General features: G+C 35.4%; 1 protein-coding gene across 5 annotated transcripts in view; it reads right to left on the reverse strand.

The window, feature by feature from the left end:
- Ptp10D (Protein tyrosine phosphatase 10D) overlaps positions 1–27,062 on the reverse strand; it is a 279,629-nt gene that overhangs the window by 92,191 nt on the left and 160,376 nt on the right. For all 5 annotated transcript variants that reach the window (XM_081751951.1, XM_081751950.1, XM_081751948.1 and 2 more), the window contains exons 3-9: positions 20,975–21,081; positions 18,120–18,291; positions 15,600–15,703; positions 9,885–9,987; positions 9,314–9,482; positions 2,735–2,919; positions 791–894 (exon numbers count right to left, since the gene is read on the reverse strand). In XM_081751951.1, the coding sequence (XP_081608077.1) occupies positions 791–894; positions 2,735–2,919; positions 9,314–9,482; positions 9,885–9,987; positions 15,600–15,703; positions 18,120–18,291; positions 20,975–21,081 (944 nt within the window). The remainder of the gene's footprint in view (positions 1–790; positions 895–2,734; positions 2,920–9,313; positions 9,483–9,884; positions 9,988–15,599; positions 15,704–18,119; positions 18,292–20,974; positions 21,082–27,062) is intronic.

Genomic DNA, 27,062 nt, shown 5'->3' on the forward strand with positions numbered 1-27,062 from the left:
TAGTCAAGGTTAATGGATTTTATCATATTGACAGTGAGTTTGGGAATGGTATTGATTTTGACGAAGAGATTGACAACTCTGCACCACTGAAAGGAAGCGATGAAACGCTCTGATTTAGAAAAGTGAAAAGAAAAGCTCTTATGTAGTCGGATGATGCAGGTAACAATATAAAAGAAAGCACTAAGGATTTGTGTGGCTAGATGGAAGAAGATGATTGTAGAGAAGACAGAGACACCGATGACGTAATTTGAAACTACATTGAATTTCGTTCTTAGAAACCACTTAGTGATCTTTCAAATTCAGAAGAACTGACTCATATCATATGTTATACTACCACCAAATCTGAGGAACCAATCTACTTTAAGGGAAGAAGATCAAGTGCTCACCTTGATGCAAGGAGTCCTGGTTCGATTCCAGCCCAGATGAGTTTCTGATGGAACCTTCCAATTTCATCTAACATTCTCATTCCATTAATTCTTTCATAATTATTCACTTTCATTAATCTTCCGTCTCCTTTAATCTAAATTGTATAGTCGCGGGACAAATTAAAGATATTTTTTATTGCTATCTTCACTTTTTTTTTTCAATCTATTTTTACAACGATATTTTAAGAAGGAATAATATAACAGTGCATTTAAGCGTCAAACTTGTGATTTGCTTCGACGATTACTCAACAACTACAACGACGCTTACGCCTTTATACATTTTCACACAAAAAACTGAAAAATTACGTTACGAAGTTTGGAGGTAAATTCTACTTATTTTATAATGGTGTTACTTATGTACTCACCTTATAATTTTCCTGATAGCTGGCAGGATCAGGAGTCCACACAATTCTTATGTCACCAAGTTCATCGTCAGTTTCAGAACTCAAGTTCAGCACAGGAAGGGGTTCTTGATAAGAGGAAGAAAGAGAATAATATTAATGCGATAAGCATATAATATTTAAAACACATTCGCGACTAAGTAGCTAACGCACGTGCTTTGACTCCCAGTGAGGATCCATACCTAGAATACAAACCCAGTAGTGACCCTTTAACTAGCATGCCGAGCTTCATACAGCCTCAGTACAGAAAAAGTATTTTGCAAATTGGTAACAATTTAATTTTTAACGTTAATGACCTTAATTCTTTTTTGATCACTGACGAAGATATAAAAAAATATAAGAGATCTACTTATTCGGTATGTCTATCAAAAGATGATAAAATTAATTTATAAACTCACAGTGTTCACTAGCGGTTTTTTTTTTTTAATTTTATTTATTTATTTTTTTTAAAGCTTAGGAACACTTTTACCAGTCAGAATATTCTACGGACCACAATACTCTAATCCCATTTTTTAAAATCCTCTGCGCATATGTTAATACCAGTGTATTTACGTTTAAGTTTTTAATTAACATTCCTTACTTTTACACTGATATTAACACAAGAAAATATGTAATTTCCAAACTCCGTTTGATATTTTTAATGTGTAATACGAAATTCACTTGAATTTTATTTTTCCTTTTTTGGATTATTAATTTTCAATCTAAGACGAGAACAAGAACAAATCTCGAGGACAACAGTTTGAGAAACGCTGGTTCACTAAAAATTTTGGAAATCTTTTGAGTAAATTCTTATGAAATGTTAACAAATTTTTTCTGAAAAACTTAAAGAAAACTTAAAATAAAGGATTATGTAATCATAAGCTGACTGAATGAATGTATGTATGTCTCAACTATAACATTTTGTAGATTATGTTATCTTAGTATTTGTTTTATTGATATTAATAAAAATAGTTCAGCCTCAAAATTTTCTGATGCGATTTTCTCAGTTGCTGGCACCTTCACTCAGCTGCTGGCAAGGAGCTGTTAAGTAGAAATAATATGGAAATATATCTTTAAATATAGGCGATGTAAATTATTCATTTCGATCTATTTTGCCAGAGCATCGAATAGGTGAAACATGAGGAATTAGTAATGAAAACAGAATACTGGATATGTTACTGTTAGCTCATCCGCATGGCAAGCAGACGATCGCGGTTTGTATTTATTTTTGGCACTGACTAAAACAATCGCGGAATACACTTTAATCACATGTTGTCTTTTCTTCGTCAAAATTACATTATCTCAAGATTTTTTGTTTTTATGAGTTCGTACAAACATACATGATAAAACAAAACTTGCAGAGATATTTTTCTAAATGCAATAATACATATTTTGCTGCATACACTATCATAAAAATCACCAGAATGCAAAGCTGGTAAGAACACTTGATATAATATTTCAACCGCTTTAGACGACTTTCTCTGTCTCAGTCCACACTATCATTTAAAATACGGTCATTCTTCTTGAGATACATCTCTCTTTCATAAAAACTAATCAAGTGATGAATGATTGAAAACTCGACAAGTTACGATCATTTTATGGGAAATTAAAAAGGATACTAGTTTAACAAATATATTCTTATCATTGAATTGTAATTAGTAAGTTCACACTCCACTACAATAATTACAAGAATATACAAGAACTAAATTAACTGAACTTTTAAGGAATGGTTGTGAGAAGTACACGCAAATATACATGTCAAAAATATATTATCGAAAATGTCACGTTTTCTTGTTTTAATTAACTTAATTATTATTATTTGTTTCATTCTATTACTGATTCTTATTATAAAATTAAGAATTTTCTAAAATTTTCTTCCACCCATTTAAACTTAAATCAGATCAAAACGGAACCTAAAAATATACTTACTAACTGTTACATTTCCAGTAGCTGGCCAACTTGTTACTTTTCCTGAGACAGTCTTCACAACAATTTGATACGTTCTTCCAGGTTCTAGATTTTCTTTAAATTCCCACATTGTCGGTTCATTTCTATTTCGTGTTACTGGAGCTTGTCGGCGCACACTTATTGATACCTGGTATTTGTCAAATTCACTGAAACCAGAAGAGAGTATTACATGTCAGAAATTTAACAAACACAGCTTGAAACAGCGTGATACCAGACTCTAATTGTGGCTCCGCGTAGCGTAGTCACTAACGGTCTTGCCTACAATGTAGGGTAAGAGGAAATGAAAGGCGAAGAATCGATTTAGGGTGGCACTGTCTACAGCGAATCCTCCTGGTGTGAGTGGTTCCAAGTTCAATTCCGAGTGGGGACACTCGGTCGAAAAAGTGTAACAAGAATTTTCAGGCCAGCCATCCTGAGTGAGGGTTTCCTGTGTTTTATTCATTCCCATCAGGCAAATGCCGAAATGGTACCTAGGACTGGCCCTTCCTTTTCCATTATTTTCTTCCTTCACAATTCCCCGCGTTGTGTAACCAGCGAAGGGCGAGACGAGCTAAGATGATTACAGATGCCGAAAGCCCAGAAATCTAATTCTTAATCCTAATCCTAAAGATTCCAATAAAACAGTCTTTAAAATAAATAAAATATAAGACTCCAATAAAAAACCTAATTTCTCAAACTTCCCTTTATTTTGTTTGTTTGTTTATTCAAAACACTTTCCAGGCCTCCCAGCAGGACATTGAAAAAATATAGGACAGTAGTTGATGTTGTTGTTGTTGTTGTATCAACTTTTCCTCACTTCTCTTTATCTTCCACTTTAGTTTTATTACCAAGTAAGTTTTATTACTAGTTTTACTAGTTTATTATTACTAGTTTTATTACCAACCTTAGTTTTATTACCAACTTAGTTTTATTAGTTTTATTACTACTTGATCTCGTTCATTTCCCTCTTGTTCTTGCAGGGGATTGAGCCTTTCCGAAATTATTGATGAACTATTGATAGAACAATCTTTACCAAACGTAGAGAATATTTATATACAGCCACCAGAGTCTCATGTTCTTTTATGGGTATTGCGCTGCCATCAATACCTGTCCCCCTTTACATGGACCTGAGACAGTGTTTCACATGTCCCAAGCTCTTCATTGACTGGACAAAAGCGTTTCTGTAATAATACAAATAATAGCACTACGTTTGTCATTAAATAGTTCTTGCCGAAGGAAGAAAATAAGATCTAGTAAAAACAAATGCAGTCTTTCCAGAATGTAATTTTTCAAAGTACTCTGATTTTTCACTAGTTGAATTGTTCTTTCTTTAACAACGAGCTGTTTGGTTTGATGATAGAAAAGAGTCGTCGTTATGCTAAATTCAGAGACTGCCCTGATCAAAATATTTCAAAAGAGGTATTCAAGTGTTTCTTGGAGTTCTTGTGGTGTCTGGGTATAATCCATTTCCTGAATTTCCCCTTCACTGGAAATAGGACTTCGAAAGGTGAAATCAACTTGTAATGATTTTATGAGGTGCAAAAGGGCCAGCCAGATAATGCGGTTTTTTTTTTTTTTTTTTTTTTTTTTTTTTTTTTTTTTTTTTTTTTTTTTTTTTTGCACATAACAGGATTGATACATCAGACAAAGTGTATAAGCTGCGCTCACTTACAAGTAAACTACAAAAGAACTTTATGGAACACTTTGTTCCTGTTCAGCAGCTTGACTTTGATGAATCAATGATAGCCTATTATGGAAAACATTCCTGTAAACAGTTTATTAGTGGTAAGCCGATTACATTTGGATTCAAAGTATGGCGTCTGAATACATTCAATGGTTATCTGGTTAATTTTGATATATATCAAGGCAAACAAAGCCAGAGTGATTATTATGACAAAATATTTGGCAAGCCTTCAGATACCATAGTTCGTATGTTGAACCAATTGCCCAATGAGAAGAAGCTTCCTTATTATTTGTATTTTGACAATCTATTAACTAACATGAATTTATTATCATACCTTAAAAAATGTAGGCATTCTTCTACTGGGACTATAAAGGAAAATCGTGTTCCTAAGAACTGCAAGATCATTTCTACAAAGAAAGTAAACAAGGAAAGGATTTATTATTATTATTATTATTATTATTACAGCCGTGACGGTATTTTGGTAGCTCGATGGCAAGAACTCAACTGTTACTGTTGCCTCTACTGAACATTCCGTACAACCAACCATGTAAGAAAATATTCAAAGTAGGAAAGAAAGATGGTTTCTATAACACGTCCTTGTATTATTGGTGAGCACAATAAGTTTATAGGAGGAACAAACTGTTATCATGTTAGCATTCGAGGGAAGAAATGGTGGTGGTCTATCTTTACTTGGTCTCTAGATGTTGCAATAGAAAATGCCTGATATCTTCACAACATGACACAAAATCAGAACAAAATGGCTCAATAGGACTTCAAGAGAGCAATTGCAACATACTATCTAAAGTTAAATGGAAAAATTGCTCAAGCTAGAGGAAGACAAGCAATCAAACCGAAATCTACACCTACTTTCCAATGTCTACGGTTTGATGGGAAAGGGGCATGAAGTAGTCAAATATGTATGTAGTAATATCTGTATCGTTCATAGAGGAATACACTTTTATCGTACCTTTGTAGTATCATACATACAGAATAAACTCATAACCACATTTCCAAAGGTATTTTACTAGCCCAAACTTACCATATGGTAACGCTGGATCCCAATGAAATAGTTTAATTGATACTGTATTAGACCAGTGTTACCATTTGGTAACGGATCCCCCTGGTGAAACGACAAGACAAAAATCGAAAACAACCGCGTTTCGCTTACAAAATATGTGTAGTGTGGTAGAATATGCAAGATGAGCAAGAAAATCGAAAGTTGGAAAACCTGGGCTATTATGGGTTAATACAGAATAAGAGTATATATATAACCTTTTACTTTTTAAATTTCTAGCCCTGGAAATTATATATACACTTCTAACAACTGTTATACAACATCAATTTCAGGACATTTCCAGTTCATAAATAATTTCCAGGACATTTCCTGGTTTTTCACAATTTTTCTGCTTTCCATGACTTTTCTAGGGCGTTTCCATAACACACTTTTATTTCCAGATTTTCCAAGACGCGTAGGAACCCTGCATATTATGTACAGCAATATTGGAAGGCGTTGGGACATGTTGGTGAATACTAATACACCTCAATGCCTAACCAATACTCCTGCATACACTGCTGAAAGAAAATGCTAACACAGCTTGAGTTATAAGATACTGGAGCACAGCAAGATTCCTCAGCTAAGCTTCACTGGGAAGAATAAGCACATTGGAAACAGATAAAAAAGAGCGGACATGGGAGGATAGGAAAAAAGTACATTAAAAAAATAATAATGAGGATTAGTGACTATCCCTCAGAAAAAAAATGCTAAGACACATTTAGTATATTGCTAATATGTGGTAAGTTAAATCATCTCGGGAACTACCTTTGGCTTGTATTTTTAATAATCAATGAAAAATATAGGAAATAAAGAACAAGATTAAAATATAGGACATAAAAAGGGCAAATATACACAAATTTCAAAAAAATATAGGGGAAAAAAATAGGACAGCTGGGAGCCCTGACTTTCATGAAACATTTTGCGATAAAATAAAAAATTCAGTAAGTTTATCTTATACAAAAGATGCAACAAGAACATCCACGAAAGATGTCAAAAACGGCTCTCTGTACAAGGAAAATTATACGAAGAAACGATAGTATCAACTTTGATACAACAATATAGACAATCATCGACTTAACGTATATAGATCGTTCCAGGGCTCTTTGGGCAAGTCACGTTTTTATCCTAAGATTTGTCCTATTGTATTATTGCTTTCATTATTGATACTTTAAGTGTAAGTTTACGTGGTCATCTTCGTATATTTTTTATAATTTGCGTGCTAACAGCACTTTTGTTTCCGAGATTGAATGCGTTTTGAGTCAAGAGTACCTACTTTTAAGTACCATGCATTATACTTCTTTTTACACGAAGATCACACGTTACTTCTGCTAGACATATGCTTCACTCATCAGAAGGCTCTCAGAACAAAATTTAGAAATTTAATAACAATACTTCTTACTTCAGATGTCAGTACCATTCGCAAATTTTACTTATATCGGAAACGTTAGACAATTACTTAATGTCTTACGTAAGTACGAATTATGTATGTCAAATTTACGTAACTTGAGGACTTTGTTGTAATTTAATTCCTAATATTTGAGATTAACGTGTTTAGTGTATTTAACAACCCATTGCAAAACAAACAAAAGATGCAGCAATGATGCTGCAACTGATTAACTAATGTTGCAATGTAGAGGAGAACAGAAGGGAATCCGACACTTTCTGATTTCAATCGAACATACTGAGAAATTTTAATGGAAATATCGTGCAGTCTGTGGGATAAGTAAGATCTTTTGCTTGCAGGATATGTTTGAATACATTAAAACTAGTGGTGGACTCAAAACCGGTTTTAGGAAACTGAAACCGGTTTTTGAAAAGTTTCAAAAATCTATTTTCTCCCCCCCCCCCCCAAAAAAACGGCTAGGTTCTTTACTGAAACCGGTTTCGATTTTCTTTAAAATCTGTTATTTTTCAACGAAACCGGTTTCAGTTTTTCCAAAACTGGTTCTATTTCTGACCAGAATAGCGTTTCATTTTACGGCATTGTAACATGCGTCGAGAACACATACGAAAGAAACTCAAAAACATGTGTAAATTCTCACAAAAAGGAAGTGCAAACCGAAACCGATTAGCTTAAAAACTAATATGTTTAAACACAAATTTGCTTTTGTTTTAAACGGATCCGGTTTTCGGGGAACAACGAAACTCTACTCTGGTGAAAAAGCGAACAGGATTTTGGAGAAAGCCGTAACCGGTTTCGGCAAAAAACCGAACCGGTTTTTTTAAAAAAACGAAACTGGTTTTGGAGAAAACCGAAATGTCGGTTATTCGGATTTAGGTTTTTCTAGAAACAGGTTTTGCCCATCCCTAATTAAAACCCATTTAAAAAATTAAAAAGCAGCAACATTTTTTTACGCCCTGCAACCAAAACATATTACTTCTTACTTTTGTTTTGCAATTTTAAAAGCACTATACACTATATACAGCCCACAGGTTTTAAAGAAGTTTATTTCTTTATAGTAGTGTTGCGAAGTTTCCTACGAACTTCCCACCTATGATATTCACTTATTCACATTAGTCTAAAAATAATTTGAATAATCCCTCCCAATTACTTCAGATCATATGAGCTCTAGAGAAATTCGCTCGTACTAATAAGCATGAACATTTTTAAAACATACTCGAGTAAACAGAAATGTGGTATTATAGAATACAAATATAGCCAATCTCTCATGTCTTAAAAATTTAAGTTTGGCATATATCGCTTCAGTAAATATAATCATGGACAAACTTATACAAGTTTAGAAAATTAATTCTGTACTGTTATCTGGAATTTCACATCTATATCAATCCCATTACCCGAGAATCGATATTTTCCAAGGTGAACCTGTACCTCTAATTCACTACCTTCCTTGTCATTCACAAAGTCTTTATAGTGAATACTATCCCAAACGCATATAATTTATGTACAGCAATATAGTTTTCTTATTAAAACTTGAACAGCCATAGCAAAAACTCATAGCTCCCTCTACATGTTATTTAATGCATGACTTTGGAATAAATGAATCAATTTGAATAACAGTTTTCAGATACTTAAGAGGAAACTACGCTTTCAGAAAAACAACAAAAAAGGAAATTTTATCAAAATTGTTTCGAAGTTATTCATCAAAGAGCATGTAGGTAGGAAGTACGCGATTTAGCTGGTGAATATAGTTTATGTACTATTGTTTAAAAAATTATGTATATCTATCTCCTTCGTTTTTACATGAGATTAAATCCAGTCAAGTATTAAAGGAAGTTCCGAAATAACGTTAAACAATATCATCTTTGATGTTTGAAATGTATATTCTGAAATGAATGGGGTAATCTGTTCTGCCTGATGTACAATGTCCACTCAGAGCTACTCCAAAAGGAATATAATTTGATTTACAGAAGTTTGAATTTTAGTCAAGAATACGCCATTCATAGTGACTAAACATCCAATTATGATATTACATGTTTGTTATTTCAAAACTTGACATTAGAAATTTCCATCGTTTATGATTTCGGAACATTCGAACATTTATTATTACTTACAAATGAAACATATAGTGTAGTAAGTAACTTTTCTAACTTCTACTGAAATAAATAAACAAAATGAAAGTGCCCTTTTGTAGTTCAATGTCTAGAGGCATGATTTCTGTATGTGTGGTTCCGAGTTCAATTTCCGGTGACGGTACTGATTTCAGATACAAACCTGGGCAACTTTAATCAGAAAGTCCCCTCTCAAATAGCCTCAGTGCCCAAAAGGGATGTTAAACTCCAATCAGCGTTACTTTTCCCAGAAAAAAATAAACTCAGTTATATGTTACTATACGAAGCATAAAGAAAACAGAAATACACAAACCTTATTCCAATTGGAGGCTCCCACTGTACACGGAATGAGCTGGAAGTAATTGCTGCTTTATCAAATGTTACATTTATTGGTCTTAAAGGTACGGTTCTGTACTGTGCAGTAGTAGGTGTCGATATTTCATCCTCACTCACAGTCTGTACTGATATATTGTAAGCTCTCCCTTTAAAAACATAAAAAGAAGGATATTAATAATAAAAAAGGTAATTAATAGCTGACGATAATTTGATGCCATGGTAATATCTATGATTCAAATTTTAATATTTTTATATATACATATATTGAAAAGATGATTTAATACCGTAAGCATAGTTTTCAATCCTGAAATCCAAATCAATGACTTTCTATATTTATTTATTATACTGATCTATGAATATATTCTCTGTCGCTGTTTTGATTAATCTGAATTTATTGAATTAGTGACATATAACAATGATATATCTAAAAATACATGCCTAAAATGCTATCATTACAGCTTTACAGAAATAGTCAAGGAAAACAAGCTAAGAGCTTAAATTTAAAATAATTAAGTTCACTAGGATCCGGATAGTTTGGAAATATTTACCTGGAACTAAGCCTTTGAACGCTGCTTGTGCAGGACCTGGAGGTTCACCTTCCTTGTCAACATAAAGAACACTTTCAACTGCATCAGGTGGTTCAATAGATACCTAAGGACAATTAATGCACATTAGGTTAAGTACTGTATAATATATTGAATTGTACACAAAACTTTGAAAATTTGGTATAACTGCTACCAATTTTCGCAAGTGCGCTACCGTATAGTAAATTCTTTTTAATCTCTCGTCTAAAATTTAATAAGGCAAATTCCCTTTATTTATTCAATAAGAAAAGTCCTGCCTGTAAAGTTCAGTTCGAAGGATTAAAAAAACTTATTTTCTGCACTATCAAAATTTTCCAAAATAGTTTTTATTTTACGGGAAAACAGAACGTTATTCTTATGTTGGAAACAAGTGGATTATCCAATACGGACAATGCAAACTTCTAACGTAAAAACCTAATTTTAAGTCTTTTGATTATGCCCTAAGCTAGACAACTATGTTAAATACATATGAACGACGATGAAGTCATTATTCTAATAAACGCTGGCAACTATCGACGAAAAACCACAAACGCAGACCTTTAATAATTATTGCACAAGCACTTACTACTAATACGTAAGGAATAAGGTTGAAATGTAACGAAATATCAGATTGCTGGACTTGTGGAACCCGAATTCATACCTTCTGTCTATGGTAGCAGTGGAACCCGAATTCATACCTTCTGTCTATGGTAGCAATTCACTTGATTATCAGGAAAATCGGGAAATACACAGATGATTATCAAAATAGAAGAAACACCTTAAAATGAGCTTACAAGATTAATACGGCGTTAGACTATCTTTCGCTCTCAGGAAAACGCTGATATGACGTCGAATGGAGTTATAGAGGTCATGAATTGTAGCAAAGTAGAATGCTACACCATTCCGCGTGCAGTGCATCATTCAGCTTCGTGACAGAGAATGAAGGCGGAAATGTGAACGACCAAAGTGTTCAATTATGTTCAGGTTCGGACATTGAACTACCCTGGGGATGTGTTTAATTTTATTTTGGTGTTCCTCAAACCACGTCACAACAGCTCCTGTTGTGTAAATGAGTCAGGCTGTCCACTATAATTCCAAAATGAAATTTCGTGACCTTTTCTTTACCAAACAATAAAATTTCATAACATTCTCAAGAGAAAATTTGGGTGCGAATTAGGCCATAGGCCATATTTTCATGCATACGATAGAAGCGTGCTTTGCTTGCAATTTGGTAGCGTCTAAAGCCAACCATACACATTTTTGGTGGTGAATTTTAACGTTTTATAGAACAAAATTTTCCAGTCCTTACTTATATTTGTACAGATAAAAAAAATCGTGACCCAAAAGCTAAATTTCGTGACTTCTTCTTGACTTTCATGACCGTTTTCTGATTTCGTGACTTTCGCAACCGACAGACACCCTATGAGTGCATTATCATCCTGGAATACGACCAATTGCTCAAAAACACATCTGGACCATAAGATGCAGATTGTCTCTTAAAATGGCGACATCATCACAAGCAGTGACGCGACCATTAACCATCAGCACAAGATTTACTAAAACAAGGATATTCTGGTCCACAGTATCACAGAACCGCCGCCGCCACCAAATATGAACGCAGCCCATGGTTCGAAATAAAGTGAACGGTGGCGCATTCGACCTATCACACGTTTCCAATCATCAGGGTCTATGTTGCACGTTCGCGACACTATTGGCGTCGAGCTAAAGCGTTATCCCTTAATAGCGGTTTCGTCCGTCCAACCCAACCCCGTATGTCGATGTCATATAACTCGCGACGAACTATGAGTCTCGACATTCTGTGGGAAGTGATACTTGAGTTCCACCATTATTTGCATCACAGTAGCACAATGGTTCTGAATGACAATCCACTTTCATGCTCGGCGTGGCCTGTAATTGAGAGTTTTCTTTCGACCACTGTTCCTCTTTGCCGATGTGGTTTCGTAACGAATTTTGTAGGCCACTATCACATTGTACACTGTCCCTTGTGATATATTCAACAATACTTGGCATCTTGGTCACACATGCGCTGCTTAACCGAGCGAAAACAATTTGCCCTCTTTGAAACTGAGATAGATCGCCCATTTGCTCAGTTCACTGCACATTGCTGTTCTACTGCTCCTCACGTAGTACGAAGTTTCCCCTAACAGACCACTCCCAACAGTTAGCGTCGCAGTTGCCGCCTGACTGTTACCAACCTAGAATTCTGAGGTATTTCTAAGCCTAGGATTTTTTATTATCTTGATAACCATCTCTAGGTGTATATATAAAACTTCCGGACTATTAGTTAAGATATAAGATCAATTTTATTCCAACAATATTCCAAACATACTTCAATTAAATGCATAATTATTAAAACGTGAGCAAACTTTTATTTGTATACTACATGTTAAACCAAACTCAATCAAATATCCACAATAGTGGTTAGTTGCGGTTTTCATGTCAATTAGTACAACCATTTGAAAATTCCAATTCTGAGGCACATTCAACAGTTTTCCGTGTAATTTCATACACGACTAAGCAAACGATCTAAATACAACAATAAAATAAAGAGCTTCTTTTTGAAAATATGGTTAACACATAGTTCGGTATGGTTCAGTATCACGTCCAACGGTTATGTCCTGTAGGCTACAGGAGATGGATGATTAATGAAAATGAATGGTCATGGAATAAATATGAGAGAATCCCAAGACACTGTGCTGTATACCACAAACACACATGGTTTCGGATAATTGCTATCTTCATAGCAATTCTATTTGAACTCAAATGATATATACTCAATTTCATAGCTAGTGATTACTGACTTTAGGATACGTCGTTTATGATCTTAAACTATATCCTGACATTTTTGTCAGTGTAAGCAACCTCGAGGCTCAGTTTGCACAGATATGCTTCATGTAAAAGGGCTCGTAAAAATAGTGAAATACGAGGGTTGTTCAAAAAAAAAAAAAGGTTTCCCTATTGTGCCACAACTTCATTTTTTAAGTTACAGACAAAAATCAAGTTGCACTGAGTAGAGTGATCCTTTCTCACTTTTCAACCTAATTTCCGAAGCGAAACAACCATTTGTTCCATCGCTGCATCAGTTTTTGAAACCTATCTGCAAAAAAAATCGGGGTCCAGAGAACGAAGAACGCTTTTCACAGCTGTCTGAACTTCCAAATCAGTCTGAAAACGCTGCCCCTGCAGCCTGGATTTCATTTCAGGAAACAAGTGGAAGTTACTTGGGGCCAAGTCAGGGCTGTAGGGGGTGTGTGGTAACCCTTCCCATTTGAGTTCGCGAAGTTTATTCTGTGTGAGTCCTGCCGAATGAGGACGAGCATTGTCATCCAGCAGAATGACACCGGCAGAAAGGAGTCCGGGATGTTTGCGGCGTATTGTATTTTTCACTTTGTCCAGTGATTGGCAATAACGTGCAGCAGTGACTGTTTCCCCTTGCGGCAAAAACTCTGTGAGCACTATTCCCTTGGAATCCCAAAAGACAGACACAAGCACTTTAACTGTAGATGGTTGGACTTTGAACTTTTTTCCTCACAGGAGTCGTTTCCACTCCATGGACGTTCGCCTGAATTCTGGAGTGTAGTGATGGACGAAGCTCTCATCCTGAGTCATAATTCGGCTGAGAAAGTGACTGCCTTCATTGTGGTAGTAGGTCAGAGAATCCAGACAACAGGCCATACGCGTGTGACGATGTTGCTCAGTCAGTTGTCGTGGAACCCAAAGAGATGCAACTTTTGCATTGCCCAGTCTTTTGTGAATGATTTTGTGCGCAGTCCCGACAGAAATGCGGCTGCTTCACGAACCTTGATTCTTCGGCTGGACAACACAAGTGCATTGCCTTTGTCAACCAATGTCACGTCATTGACTAGAGACGGGCCACCGGACCTATCTTCATCGAATATGCTTGTTCGTCCTTCAGTAAACACTTTGCACCATCTTCGCACCATTTGCACTGACATTACAGAGTATCCATAAACAACCACCAGCTTCCTGTGTACGTCGATAGGGGCAAGACCATTTGCCCACTCATACCGGATCACACCACGAATCTCTTCTTTACTCCACACCGTCAACACCCGTTGTTCCGCCATAACTCGTTACTCCTTATGGCCAGAGCACGTTTCTCACTGCATACCTCCTGCTAAATCAAGCGTCGCGTATGCGCGGTACACACGAACACTGCATTGTGTGGTACATGTTGAGGAACGATGACAGATTACATTTCTACCGTCATTTCAATTATACGGATCGTACTTTCTTTAAAAAAAAATAGGGAAACTTTTTTCTTGAACAACTTACGTATCTACCGTAACATTCTTTTCGAGTTTTTCGACAATTTTCATGAACAGTTACATTGCTCGTTATTTTCCTCAGGGCTGGCCAAAGTCTGAATCCTATCTTCGTCGTGAAAATATGATCTTCATTGAACTTTTTGAACCAGTGAGATGTGGCTAATCATGACAGAATATCTCCCTCGTAAGTCTATGGCAACAACTTGTATACTTTCTTGGCAGATTTCTTCAAAGATAATAAAATTTCAAGATAGCATGTTGTTCCTTTCATGCTCACTTCATTTTAAGCAAAACTGCAGTTCGAAAGTGAATCTCGTACAGCTATCACGTCATCTATTGCTGCTAAGCGCATGCAGAGTCCTATTTCAAATGTTCATACTATTTCACTATCAGACCGTAAGAGTTTATAGAATGATTCATCTACACCTATACTTGTTTAGAATAATGTCCTTCGTCCATTCATTCACAATTCTTTGCGCTGCTTACAATTGAGAAAAATGTACGTAGAAACAATTTCGATTTCCTTCCTATAATTGTTCTATTTTTAGCAAGTAAATTTATATATATAGTTATAGCTATATCATCTAAATTTCTAATAAATATATTATGTTTCCTACGTGTCTATTATGATTGTTTAGACAATCAGTTAGCTATTGACTCTTAACGACATCAAATTTGCTCACACTAATCTTCCCTTATCAGTCACAATTATGAGAAAAAGTTACGTAATTCCAGACATTAACGTTACATATTCGTGCTTAATAACAAAATTATTGCTTCTACAGTAGATATCGATCAATGTAAAGGGAAAATTTTAGTTTGAATTTACACTTTCTTTTTACTTTTAGCACGCTTAGGTACTGACGGAAGGAAACACGATAGTTTAATAATAGAGTGCTCGTTTCTAGTGTGAGGGATCCCAAATTTAATCTTATCCTACTTAAGTTAATGGCGAACATAATTGCATCCGTGACATTTTCTCTCAGTTCTGCCACATTCTGATTCCAACAATTATTTTATAATAATTTCTTTGCATTTCTCATCCGGACATTTTAGTTTTACAAGTATAACCGTTAGATGTTAAAGACTAAGTTTCATTTCATTCTGGCTTAGATACTAGTACAATTTTTACAATTTCGAAAGTATTTAATTGGATATCTTTTTAAATAAAAAAATACATAAATGATATACGAGTGTCAATACAGATTAATTTTGGAACTACTATGAATTGAATTCAATGTAAGCATTCACGATTTTTGTTTAAATATCTTCATTCCTTACATAATGAGTTTACGGAACAAGTTAACTCGATAATTTGAAAACAATAACTAATGGAATAGCACTTCACTTACATCTTAATGCAACATTTTAATAAACATGGTGAGCTTACCTTATATACAGAATATATGCCAGTAGGATATGGAGGCTGCCACAATACAAGAAGAGTGGTTTCATTTCTAAACCATACAATGAACTTGCCAGGTGTATTAGGTTCTAAATAATGAAAGAGAAGTTTGTTTCAAATGTTTGTTACAAATGTTGTTACAAATGTATTAAGTTACTACAATACGATATAGAGTGTAATGGAGAATAATACCTGACTTGCACGAGTTAGATATATTAATGGAACTTCATGAGTAAAACTACTCATATACACACATTTGGACTTTCTAGAATAGTTTAGAATATTTCATAATAACGAAATTTACTTTAAAATATAGTCATTCATACAAAAAGGCTTATTGTATAATCACAGTTAAAACAGTCTACCCTGATTATTTATATTTCTTTTGTCATCAACTGGCCGAAATTCCACTCTAATTTTACCAAGTCCCTAAAAAATCGTGCACCCCATGATAATAAGAACAACAAAAAATACTATTCACGATACAACGTTTAGTCAACACTTTATTTATATTACTTGCGCATGTACGAACTTTTTCAATACTTAATGCCACACTCAACTAACACAGGTGGATAACTATTGCTTATTCAGTTGATAATTACTACATCGGCGAGTTGCTCCCTCTTAGAACTTACCTAAGGACATTCTTTTATATTACCCTTGATGACCTACTTGGAAGTTAATAATTCATTGGTTAGAGGCCAGAAGTACTGATCAAATTGATAAACGGTGTTATTCAAAAACATCTTTGCTGACATTTTTGTATATGAGTTTTTGCTATAATTTACTTATTTTAAAAAATTGATTTTAAGTGCAGATTGCCAGAATGGATTTCGTATGAATGTAAAAGTTTTCTTACCATCCCAAATATTCTGCAATTACATATTTCAACATAAGCGATTTTTTGCCAAAACTTTTAGATATAAAGCAGAAGCTAGGGACACCAGTTTTCTTTTCTCAGTATTGCAATATCAATTTATAGATAGTTAATTCTACTTGTCTACAAGCACATTGGGAAAAAAATTAGTACCTCATTTCGAGAACTTACCTAACACCAGGTAGTACCGACTATGGCCTGATTAACCGACTAGAATTCTGTTTGCAAGTGACTCTATGGGTTATTGCAAGTATGCTACATCGATATGAAACCATTTGTTCATCAGTCAATCCTATAGTTCTAGCAACCTACGGGATGACTATTTCTTCGTTTCACCCGCTGTTCCAAACTGTCCTACACTTTTTAATCGGATTAAAATCATGGTAATTTGCACGCCAAATGAGGTGAGACATGACGCTGTGCTCCGCAAACCACGTACAAACACTCTGAGACCGGTAAACACAGCAGCTGCATCTCGAATGTTTCCATTGCATTATTATAATGAAGATGTTGGAGAAATGACATTATCTGGACACTGAGTGTGTCCCAATAAACATGCTGCTTCACTTCGCATTCATCTGTTTAACTGCGCCAAGTATGGAGCAAAGAAACACTCATCACCACAACTGAAACACTCATCCAACGTGAACCACGCCATCCACACACTGCAAGGAAAATAGTTCATTTGATTTTCCGTTCCCTCGACAAGTTCGGCCAATATTAGATTGCAGAAGAAACGTGATTGGTCGAATCACATTAAACCTTTCATCCAGAGTCCAGTGTATGTATTCTTCAGTCCACTGAAGATGCTTTATATGACGTACTGAGAAGTGTTTCTTTCAGAAAAATTGTCCGGGGGCACACTTAGTATTCGGAGGGGCACATATTATTTTCACATGGTACAATTCTATTTATTATTATATTATAGACGTATTATTTTGGTCTCCACCGGATGGACGCACTCTTAGAGTTCCGAAGGGTAGTGCCCCCCAAACGACATGTCTGGAAGAAACACTGATTGAGAAAGTGGCCGTTTACATGGTACTCGAGACCAACTGTCAATTGCATAAAATTCTCTTAGCAAAATTCTCTTTCAGAAATCGGTGGGATGGAGCAGTATTCACGGACCGCAGCAATTCCTGTCAGATTTGAAAATAATTATACTTGGACAGGCGTCAACGGTCCATCTGGATTAGGATTCTTTTCCAACAACTGCTCTCACGCCGTTTTGTGTTCATAAGCGTGTAAGACCAGTCCATGTAGATACGTTGGACAGTTCGCTTCGATACACTACGAAATCGAGCAAATTGATATATTGTGTGCCCATTGACCCATTTCTGTCATTCTATCTCATCTTTGCTTCTACAGAACTTGAATTGTTATCATACAAACAACTAACACAATTCAGTTAACTGCGATGACCATGCGTCACCGTGAATGATCATTTAATCACGCGTCACCAGTGAAATACCTTCTATAACACAAAAAAAAAAAAAAAAAAAAAAAAAAACAGACCAATAATAGTTCTCAGAGAAGTGACCTTTTTTTTTTTTAATGTGGTGTGGATACACATAATTAACATAATAATATATGCTTACTTAATCAAAAATGTTCATTACTGAACTTACTTGTCGTGAAATTCCGTGAAGCATATGCCACACTTTCTTTATTTTCGTAAACTGTCGACAACTGTAACTGATAGGAAGCACCAGGAGTCAGATCACGTAATGTATAAGATAGAGCATGATCAATGATCGGAATTGTTTGAGTATTAGTCTTATGTTCAGTCAGAGGTATCACCTATAAATAAAATAAAATAAATGCATAAATAACAATAAAACAGACGTTTCTTTCATTTAAAAAAATACAATTGAAAAACAAATAAATCTGACGAAGCTGGCGAAATGATCGTCAAACAGAAATTTATAACTAGAATACGAGTTTAGTTTCAAAAACCAAGAAGTCAAGAAAAACAACATGGAGTACCATATTTCATACGCTATAATTTTAACTCGTTATCAGAAAAGTATTTTGATGCATAATGCAGAATCCAAAACATAATATACATCCTATACTGTTACTCAATCAGGCTCAGATTAGCACCTAAGCTGAATGAACTGGAGCTTAGGACAGCATGCAGCCTAGTGGTGGCGTATCTGATTCTCTCTACCACACTTTACATACTGTATAACATATTTCCTACGTGAGTATTTCTGCATTACAAATAATATGCTTTTTTCCTTTTCAAGATCAAAATAGCTCGATCAAAATATAAAATTTTCAAGTATTAAAACAGAATAAGCAACAAAACCTTCAAATTTGCCTATTTTCAATTCAGAAGAGCTGCCTGGTCCACCTTGCTGCTCTAAAGACTAGCGCATGCGCCTTTGCACCACGTATCACCGGGTTCGATACCTGGTTAAAGAACATTACAAAAGCCTAGGTGTTGGAAGGGGTACTAAAATTCAACACAAACACAAACAAGAAAACATAGGAGTTGAATAATAATAATAATAATAATAATAATAATAATAATAATAATAATAATAATAATAATAATAAAAATAATAAAGTGAGCTTAATTCATATTGAACCAATAAAGTTGATCTCACATTTACATTAAATCCAGTTTCACTTTAAAAATTGTTAAAAGAACGAGAACAAAGACTGAACATCGCAAAAACAGAATTGAGCAAGAAAAAACCGTTTAAGCGGAATGTTTCGACTTAGTTAAATTCAACTATCTCTTAAACCTGTAAGGAAGCTTTCAAAATCATTTAGATAGGAACGTACTTGTACGAGAGGAAGAAGCTCTTATAAAGGAAATAATCAAGGCGATGAACTGACTGACGAAGAAAATCAGATCCAGTAATATTATTTCGGTAATATTACAAAGGATGAAAGAAACGAAAATTTCAGGAATTAACAATATACTAACTGAACAGGATTTGGATCAACTATAAAAGAACCAAGTTGCTAAATAAAACGTGTATGACAGGAAAGTGCCAACAAATTTTGAAAATAACGTCATAATTTTAATTTTGATGAAGGGAAAGTGAAAACAAAAAAGACTACTGGGCGACAAATTTATTCAGGTTCATCAATCAAAGAACCGAATAAAAAAATATAGGGTAAAGTATGAGGGAAAAATTTGGATCAGAAGAAGAGGAAGAACACGATATGCAACATTCAATCTACGACTGAACGACCTACCCCGAGTTAACAAACATGTACTCATAGATTTTTACCGATGCTGAAAATGCGTTTGTCATACGTAAACTAAAACAGCTTAGAGGGCACTGAAGAATTTCAAAACTAACTACAGACGGAAGAATTATAAATAGCTCTACAGGAAATAATGAACCGTTATAGGGAAAGAAACAAAAGAAAATAGAGAAAAGCGCGACTTAGTCCAGTTTTGTTATATATAACAAAGAAACAATTACATAAATAAAATAATTAAGCTACAGATGACAACTGAAAACGAAAAGAATTACAAGAGGCATCGACAATTCTCAAGTGTATGACAAATTCGAGTAACATACATCCTAGAAAGAGAGAAAAAAAAGTAAGTAAAAATTAAGAAAGCATAAGCAAAAATGAAATTCTACAGAAAAAAAAAGGACTACTGACATTGAGGAACGTATCAACAGTAAGTAAAAGAGCTCTGCATGGATCAGAAACATGAACATTTTGGAAATCGGAAGCAAGAAAGACGGAGGATTCAGAGATGCAGTTTTGAACAAGAATGCTGTGTGTACCATGAATAGAGGTACCTGAAACGCAAACGAACAAATGCAAATGAAAGTCACGTATTTTATCATAAAGAAAAGAAATAGTATAACTGGTTATTTAATTCGACATTCGAAATAGACAAATAAACTGCTCGAAGCGAAAACTATAGGAAGAGACGCATGCGGGAAACCAAGAAATAAATAAAATGACCATATAAACAGATTAAACAAAATAGCACAGTAAAGGCTAAAAATTTTATTTTTTTTCAGTTGCCCATACACGTTTAGTTGAAGTTAGAGGACTATATGCTTAACCCTTAACACAACAAGCGGGGTCCTCTAGGGACCCCAGAGGATGATATTTGGTGATACTGCTGCAACTATAAGAACCAATTTATTCTCGATTTTTATATGTGTCCTGCATCCTTTTGGGATATCTGCTACATAATTAGATCAATGATACGTTCGTTAAAAAAGTGCAAAAAATAAATAAATAAATAAATAAGTTGAGAAATTAAAATAAAACTTGGGGTTCCTAGAAGACCCAAGCTTGGTAAACAATGTTGACGATTTAGGCTTAGTGCGTTAAGGGTTACGTATTGAACTGAAAAGTGGAGAGAAAACAAAACTACACATTAGACTATTTACGATTATATTGACGGGTTAATAATATACTATTACATTTCTCAATCATGTAGGCCCTACTGCAACTAGTATACCAGAGCAAATGCTCAGGAGTATGAACTTACCTTTAATTTGAAACCAGAAAATCTACCCAGTCTTGGAGGACTCCACGAGACTTCTGCTGTCTTACCACTCCTAACATTAACAGAGAGATTCGAGGGTGGATCTGGAGCTGTAAAACAAGTTTGACATACGTATTAAATATGGATAATTTCAAGAAGATTAAAACACACTTAATAAGAGAGATGTTACTATTAATTAAATAAGAACCCAAGCGCAGCATCAAACACATCATACAATAATTACACATTATCAAATACAGTGGATTTTCTATAATCCTCGGCTCTGATCCGTCCAGTGACACGTTTTCTGGTGGGCTCTTTTCGAGTGTGGATTGGGGAAGGCGGATGTAAGTCACTGCAAGTTCCTGAGCGCCGATCACAAGAATCCGTATGCAGTAGTTTTGTTATTTAAAAGCGAATTTCAACATTTCTGTAATCTGGGTCAACCTGACCTATTATCTTCCAGATTAATAGAGTCTACTGTATGAAAAGCCAATGTTATTACATATCTAAACGATTGATTTTGATAAGGTCACAAAAATCTAATCGCGAAATCCTGGAAATGACACGAACGTTCAGGAATGCTGGGGCTTCGATTTGTCTCACCTTCAGACGTCCGATGATTCTTCCCTTCAAAAAAGAACCCAAAAGATGTCATTGTGTCATGTTCTTGGTGTTCAGTACACACACTTTATCAAGGGACTGGCTTTCGATTACAAGAGAATACTGTGTTTTGTTTATCTATTGATAACGAGTTTTCTAATGCTAGCACTGTTCTTGCCTATCTAATGCTATAATGAGTTACTCTTTTATAAACACCGCATTTATGTTAATCAGAACTCTCCCTCTTGCAGTGGATTGATGCACATAAATGAAATCTTTCAGTTTTACGTCCCACGGGTGTGCCGGCTAGGCTAAAGGAGATGGTAATAATGAGAAATGAATGAAATGGTGAGTGAAAAAGTGGGAGGAAACGAGGGAACCTCGAGAAAACCCACGCACATATTGTCTGTCTACCACTAAGTTCATTAAGCGCGAGCTGGGATCGAACCCAGGACCCCATGCACTAGAGGTGAATGCTCTACCACTGAGCCACCGCGGCTCCATTGATGTACATAAGTCTAGTACACTAAACCATATAACAATGCTGCGTATTTATGCACACTAGTGGTTTTCACTATTTCCCCTTTTTGTGGCCTGCTTTTTTTTTTACTATCATCATCTTTAATTCATTGATATATTCCTCATATACAAGCAATATTTTAATACAATGAAAGTGAAGTGTCAGTTTGAAATAATTATTTATAGAAGTACAGAGAAATAATTACATATTCTGCCATCTAGCACACCAATACCGATAGAAATGGTAAGTGAGGTTAGGTGACCTTCTTTGAAATTACATGTGTTTTTCAATCCGTAGATCTATACTTGAGTGATCCGATGTCTCGAGTTTCTTCTAACGTTTATAATATTGCTTTAGTAAATCAACTCTCATTTGCTCTGTTATGTAAGCTATTCAAAAAGCACAATAATTAAAAACAGTGTATTTGCAAGATGCTGCCGAGTTGGCAACACTGTATTGATTATGACATTGGTGATAATGATAGTGGACAGTCATTAGGTAATAACATGTATGTCTATGTCACCAAAATTTCTCACTGATTGTTTATATGCATTTGAAGATACTTATACATTTAATGTTTTACCATTATCCGCAATAGTGACCCGCAAATCCTTTTGTGCCAGAACTTAGGTATTACGGCCATTAGCAGCTACAACTCTGCAAAATATAGAGGATCTACTATATCTCTTTTCAGATTTTCTAACCCGTTCGACAGTTGTGTATCATTCCTTGTATGTAAAGTTCGTGACAAGGTAATCATTATCATTTGCATACACACTAACACTTCTATAAGTTCTATTATTCTAGCACTTATTCATCCATTATGCAATAATACGTACCTGAACAACTTTGAAAAGTTGAAAAACTATAACACTAGTAAATACCAGTAAAATGTGAAACAATAACGAAGGAAAACATCCACACAAGTAACAATGAATTTGATTATGGTAAGAGAAAATTCTATCAACAGAATGTCTATGGCTAGAAGAAGAGTTCGAGGAACAAAGTCGAATTAAAAGAATGCCTATAGACTGGCACGTAGCCAGGGGGATCCCCAGGGTCCGGACCCCCCCCTTCGAAACCATAAATTAAAACATTAAGGGAGGATGAGACAAAAAGAAACGAAAGAAATAAGAATCAGCGTTAAAAATTAAAAGCTATAGCAAGCTTTTGGTTACTCTTTCTTATGAGAAGATTTATATTACTTGCAGTACATGGTGGCGACTGAGCGGGATATCGAAGAAAAGTCAAGGAATTTGAAATTTCTAGAAAAGTTACGGAATTCTCAGAATTTCTGCTACTAGTCAGGGGAATTTCAAGTTTTAGAAAGCATAGTCCATTCTGTAACAGTGTGGATCTTTTTTATCATAATTTTTCGTCATGGCTTCTTTGCAGCATCAAACATGTTATTTCAGAAACACTTTTGTACTGTTCTTTGACAGTACAAACAGTAGTTGACGACAGTAGTTGACGAAATAATGAAAACAAAAAGGTTATATGAAAAGAAAGTTCTGTTAACATTGGATTCAACAGAGAAAGGAACGCAGATATTGTAAAATATTTTACAGGACATTATTGGATATGTACTTTTTATAATGGCGGATATTATAATAGTTGAAGTCATAATGAAACGAAAATTGTTATATTTGAATGAACAAAGAAAATAACGTAAATATTGTAAAATCTTTTTCAATACTTTTTTTTATTCTTTAACTCGATATTTCTTCATAGTTTTTTTTTATTATTATTAAAATACTTACTAACATATTTTATTGTCCTAACAAACCAATATATATTGCCAGTAAAAAAGTTTCGATTGATCGAGCTCCTGGTGTGTAACCCAGTATTTTATGTCACGCCCTCTCCCAAATTATGAAATCTTGGCTACATGCCTCCCTATAAAGAAAGGTTTTCGGGGAACGAGATCGAATTTATATTATATTATATTATATTATATTATATATATACAGGGGTTGGACAAAAAATCTAAAACGTTTGCAAAAGTGTGAAAATCATACCTAGCATGGGCCTCCTTTTGCGTCCAAAACAGCTTAGATCCGACGTGGAATGGACGTATACAGCTCCTGAATCGTGGTATGTGGAATTTTGTACCATTGTTCCTCCAAAACATGCTCTAGTTCCTTAAGGGATGCTGGTGGAGGGTAACGAGACCGAACACGCCCTTTCTAACTCAGACCACAATGGCTCAATGATCTTCCGATCTGGTTATTGTGGGACCCAGGGGAGGTGTGATAGCTCCTGGTCATGCTCTTCAAACCATGATTTCACCGTTTTTGCAGCGTGACAGGGTGCCAAATAATCTTGGTAGATGCCATCACCATCAGGGAACAATATTTGAGCCATGGGTAGAACATGGTCCCTCAAAATGGCCTCATACGCCTTAGCATTCATCATTCCATGCAGGGCTATGATGGGACTTGCAGAAAACCACGATATCACTGCCCATACTGTAGCAGAACCACCCGCATGCTTTAGAGTTGGGAGCAGACAGTCTGTATCATAGGTCTGCGACGGTTTTCTCCATACGTAAACACGACCGGTTGTTGGAAACAAGGTGAAGGTCGATTCATCGGATCACATTACGTGTTTCCATTGCTCGGGTTTTTTCGGGTTGGACCCACCTGAAAAAACCCACCTGGGTTTTTGAGCTTTTTGTTAATATATTATTGCTACAACTAAGTTGATCACATTGAAAGTGATTTTTATCAAATTTTGGACTTTCCTCGGGCGAATTAAATGCTTTCACGTTAAGGTATACAACAACATTCTACATAAGACCTTTATAAAGTTCTGAATGCACTGAATAAATGAAAAAACCTTACCTTAGCTTGAGATAATTATATAACAAATTAATGTATTGATTATGCTTATAGTTTATTTGAAAAAATGCAATTTTATATTTTAGAAAATACCTTCCGTAAATAGTGTGCTCGCCGACTCGGCTATACCGAGGGACGTTATCCCTCATAGGGGACACCGGGGCACATTGTCAGAATTTTCACGTTTTATTTTCTTGTGATGCTCGTCTAAGGCCGAAAATTATAATTTTTAGTATACACATACTTTATTGTGCATAACATATATTTTTCTGTCCAATGTAACTCGCTCTGAACTGGACTTCTGTACTATGTTTTATGATCAATACAGTTGTGACAATGTACCCCATATGCGGGGTAAGTTGTCACAATATATGGGGCAAATTGTCACATGTTATTCTTGTAGCACTTTCCAGAAATTGGTAGATATTTTTAATGCAACTATTACTAATGCAAAAAGACTGTAAATGTTACCAGCATTAAATACTTAGCGTCTGAAAGAGAATCAAAACATAATTAAATGAAAGGGGGAAACTATATTAGTTAAATAGGTAAAAAATAGGGGGACCTTGTGATTGTTGAATCAATATTGAACCACTCTTAAAACTGTCATATATGCCTTGGGCTCCATAGCTTATATCTTCTCAACCTAAAAGATTTATTCTTACATCAAGCTTTGTAGGAAAACCAAAACGGCCATGAAAACAGAACTAACTCATAGCTAAGGAATCAAAACTACAAACATGAAAGGTCATAATAAAATGACGAAATTATCAAATCATAGCCTACTTCTGCAATAGGCCAACCCAAAATTAACCAATTGCATTTAAGTTGTTTCTGATTGTAGTTTATGAATTGCAAAAAAATTCTCTGATAGGACTACTGTATAGCTAGAAGAGGAGTAAATATTATTACGAAGTTGCGTTTTATTAGTACGCACCGCAAACTAATTTGAAAAATGTTTATCCTTTTGCTTCTACAAAGTACCATACCTGGAGGTCATCGTCAGAGTCACAGTTAATACACACGTAAAACAAGTTCTGCTTCCCTCAGTTTTCGTAGGCCGATTCCGTACATCGAATGCACTGAATCCACTTCTCGCTACATGTACTCGTACTGTATGGATCGTCATAAACTAAACACAATGTATCATCGTCCTCTGAAGAAGAATCGTAATCTTGAAATGAAATGAAATGAAATCTGTGAGTTTTACGTCCCACGGTTATGCCGGTTAGGCTAAAGGAGACGGTGATTATGAGAAATGAATGAAATGGTGGAATGAAGAAAGTGGGAGGAAACGGGAGAACCCCGAGAAAACCCACGCACACGGTGTTTGTCCACCACAAAGTTCACTTGGCGGGGGCTGGGATCGAACCCGGGACCCCAAGCGTCAGAGGTGAACGCTCTACCACTGAGCCACCGCGAAATCGTAATCTTCTTTGGACCTTCGTTGACATTGTTTATAGGTGCAAAACTATTTCCTTGGGGAGTTCTTATAGCAAGATCACGATGTCTTTTCAGAAATACCGGATACCAGTCTGGGCCAGCAATGGCCTTTTCATTCCACGACTATGGCCATTTCAATCCTAGCGCTTTTGCATAGTTGTAAGCCAAATCGCGAACCTCTTTTGTAGTGAGTCCAAATTATATGTGCGAAGCTTGTTTTGGTATGATACTAGTAATTCTTCCTAGTATTATGAAGAGTAACCTAATGTAAATGAGCATTGGCCGAACTGTAGTTCGCCATCTGTAACACGTGCACAGAATCTTGCCAATGTTCTGTAGTGGACATGAAATTCTTTAGCAGCTTTAGGCCTACGTATTGATATGGGGTTGTTATTTCTTTTCATAGCTCTTGCTGCAACCAGTAGATCTTCCATTGGTAGTGCTTTCCTCTCCGTCTTTCTTTTGTATATTCTCACAGTCTGCGAAACGGAGTGGGGCACATTGTCACAGTGACAACATGCCCCGTCTTATTTGTGACAACTTGCCCCACGAGTCGCCATTACTCCTTTTACAAAATATCTATACCAAACGACAAGATTAGGCGCATTCAAAGTAGCACACTATGAAGCTCTATTTGTAACCTACATAACACACACAAAAATATTTGCTTCTACCGCTTTCACCA

This window comes from Thermobia domestica, chromosome 3, assembly GCF_964235325.1.
Source record: "Thermobia domestica chromosome 3, izTheDome1.hap1.1, whole genome shotgun sequence".
In the NCBI taxonomy this organism is placed as follows: Eukaryota; Metazoa; Arthropoda; class Insecta; order Zygentoma; family Lepismatidae; genus Thermobia; species Thermobia domestica.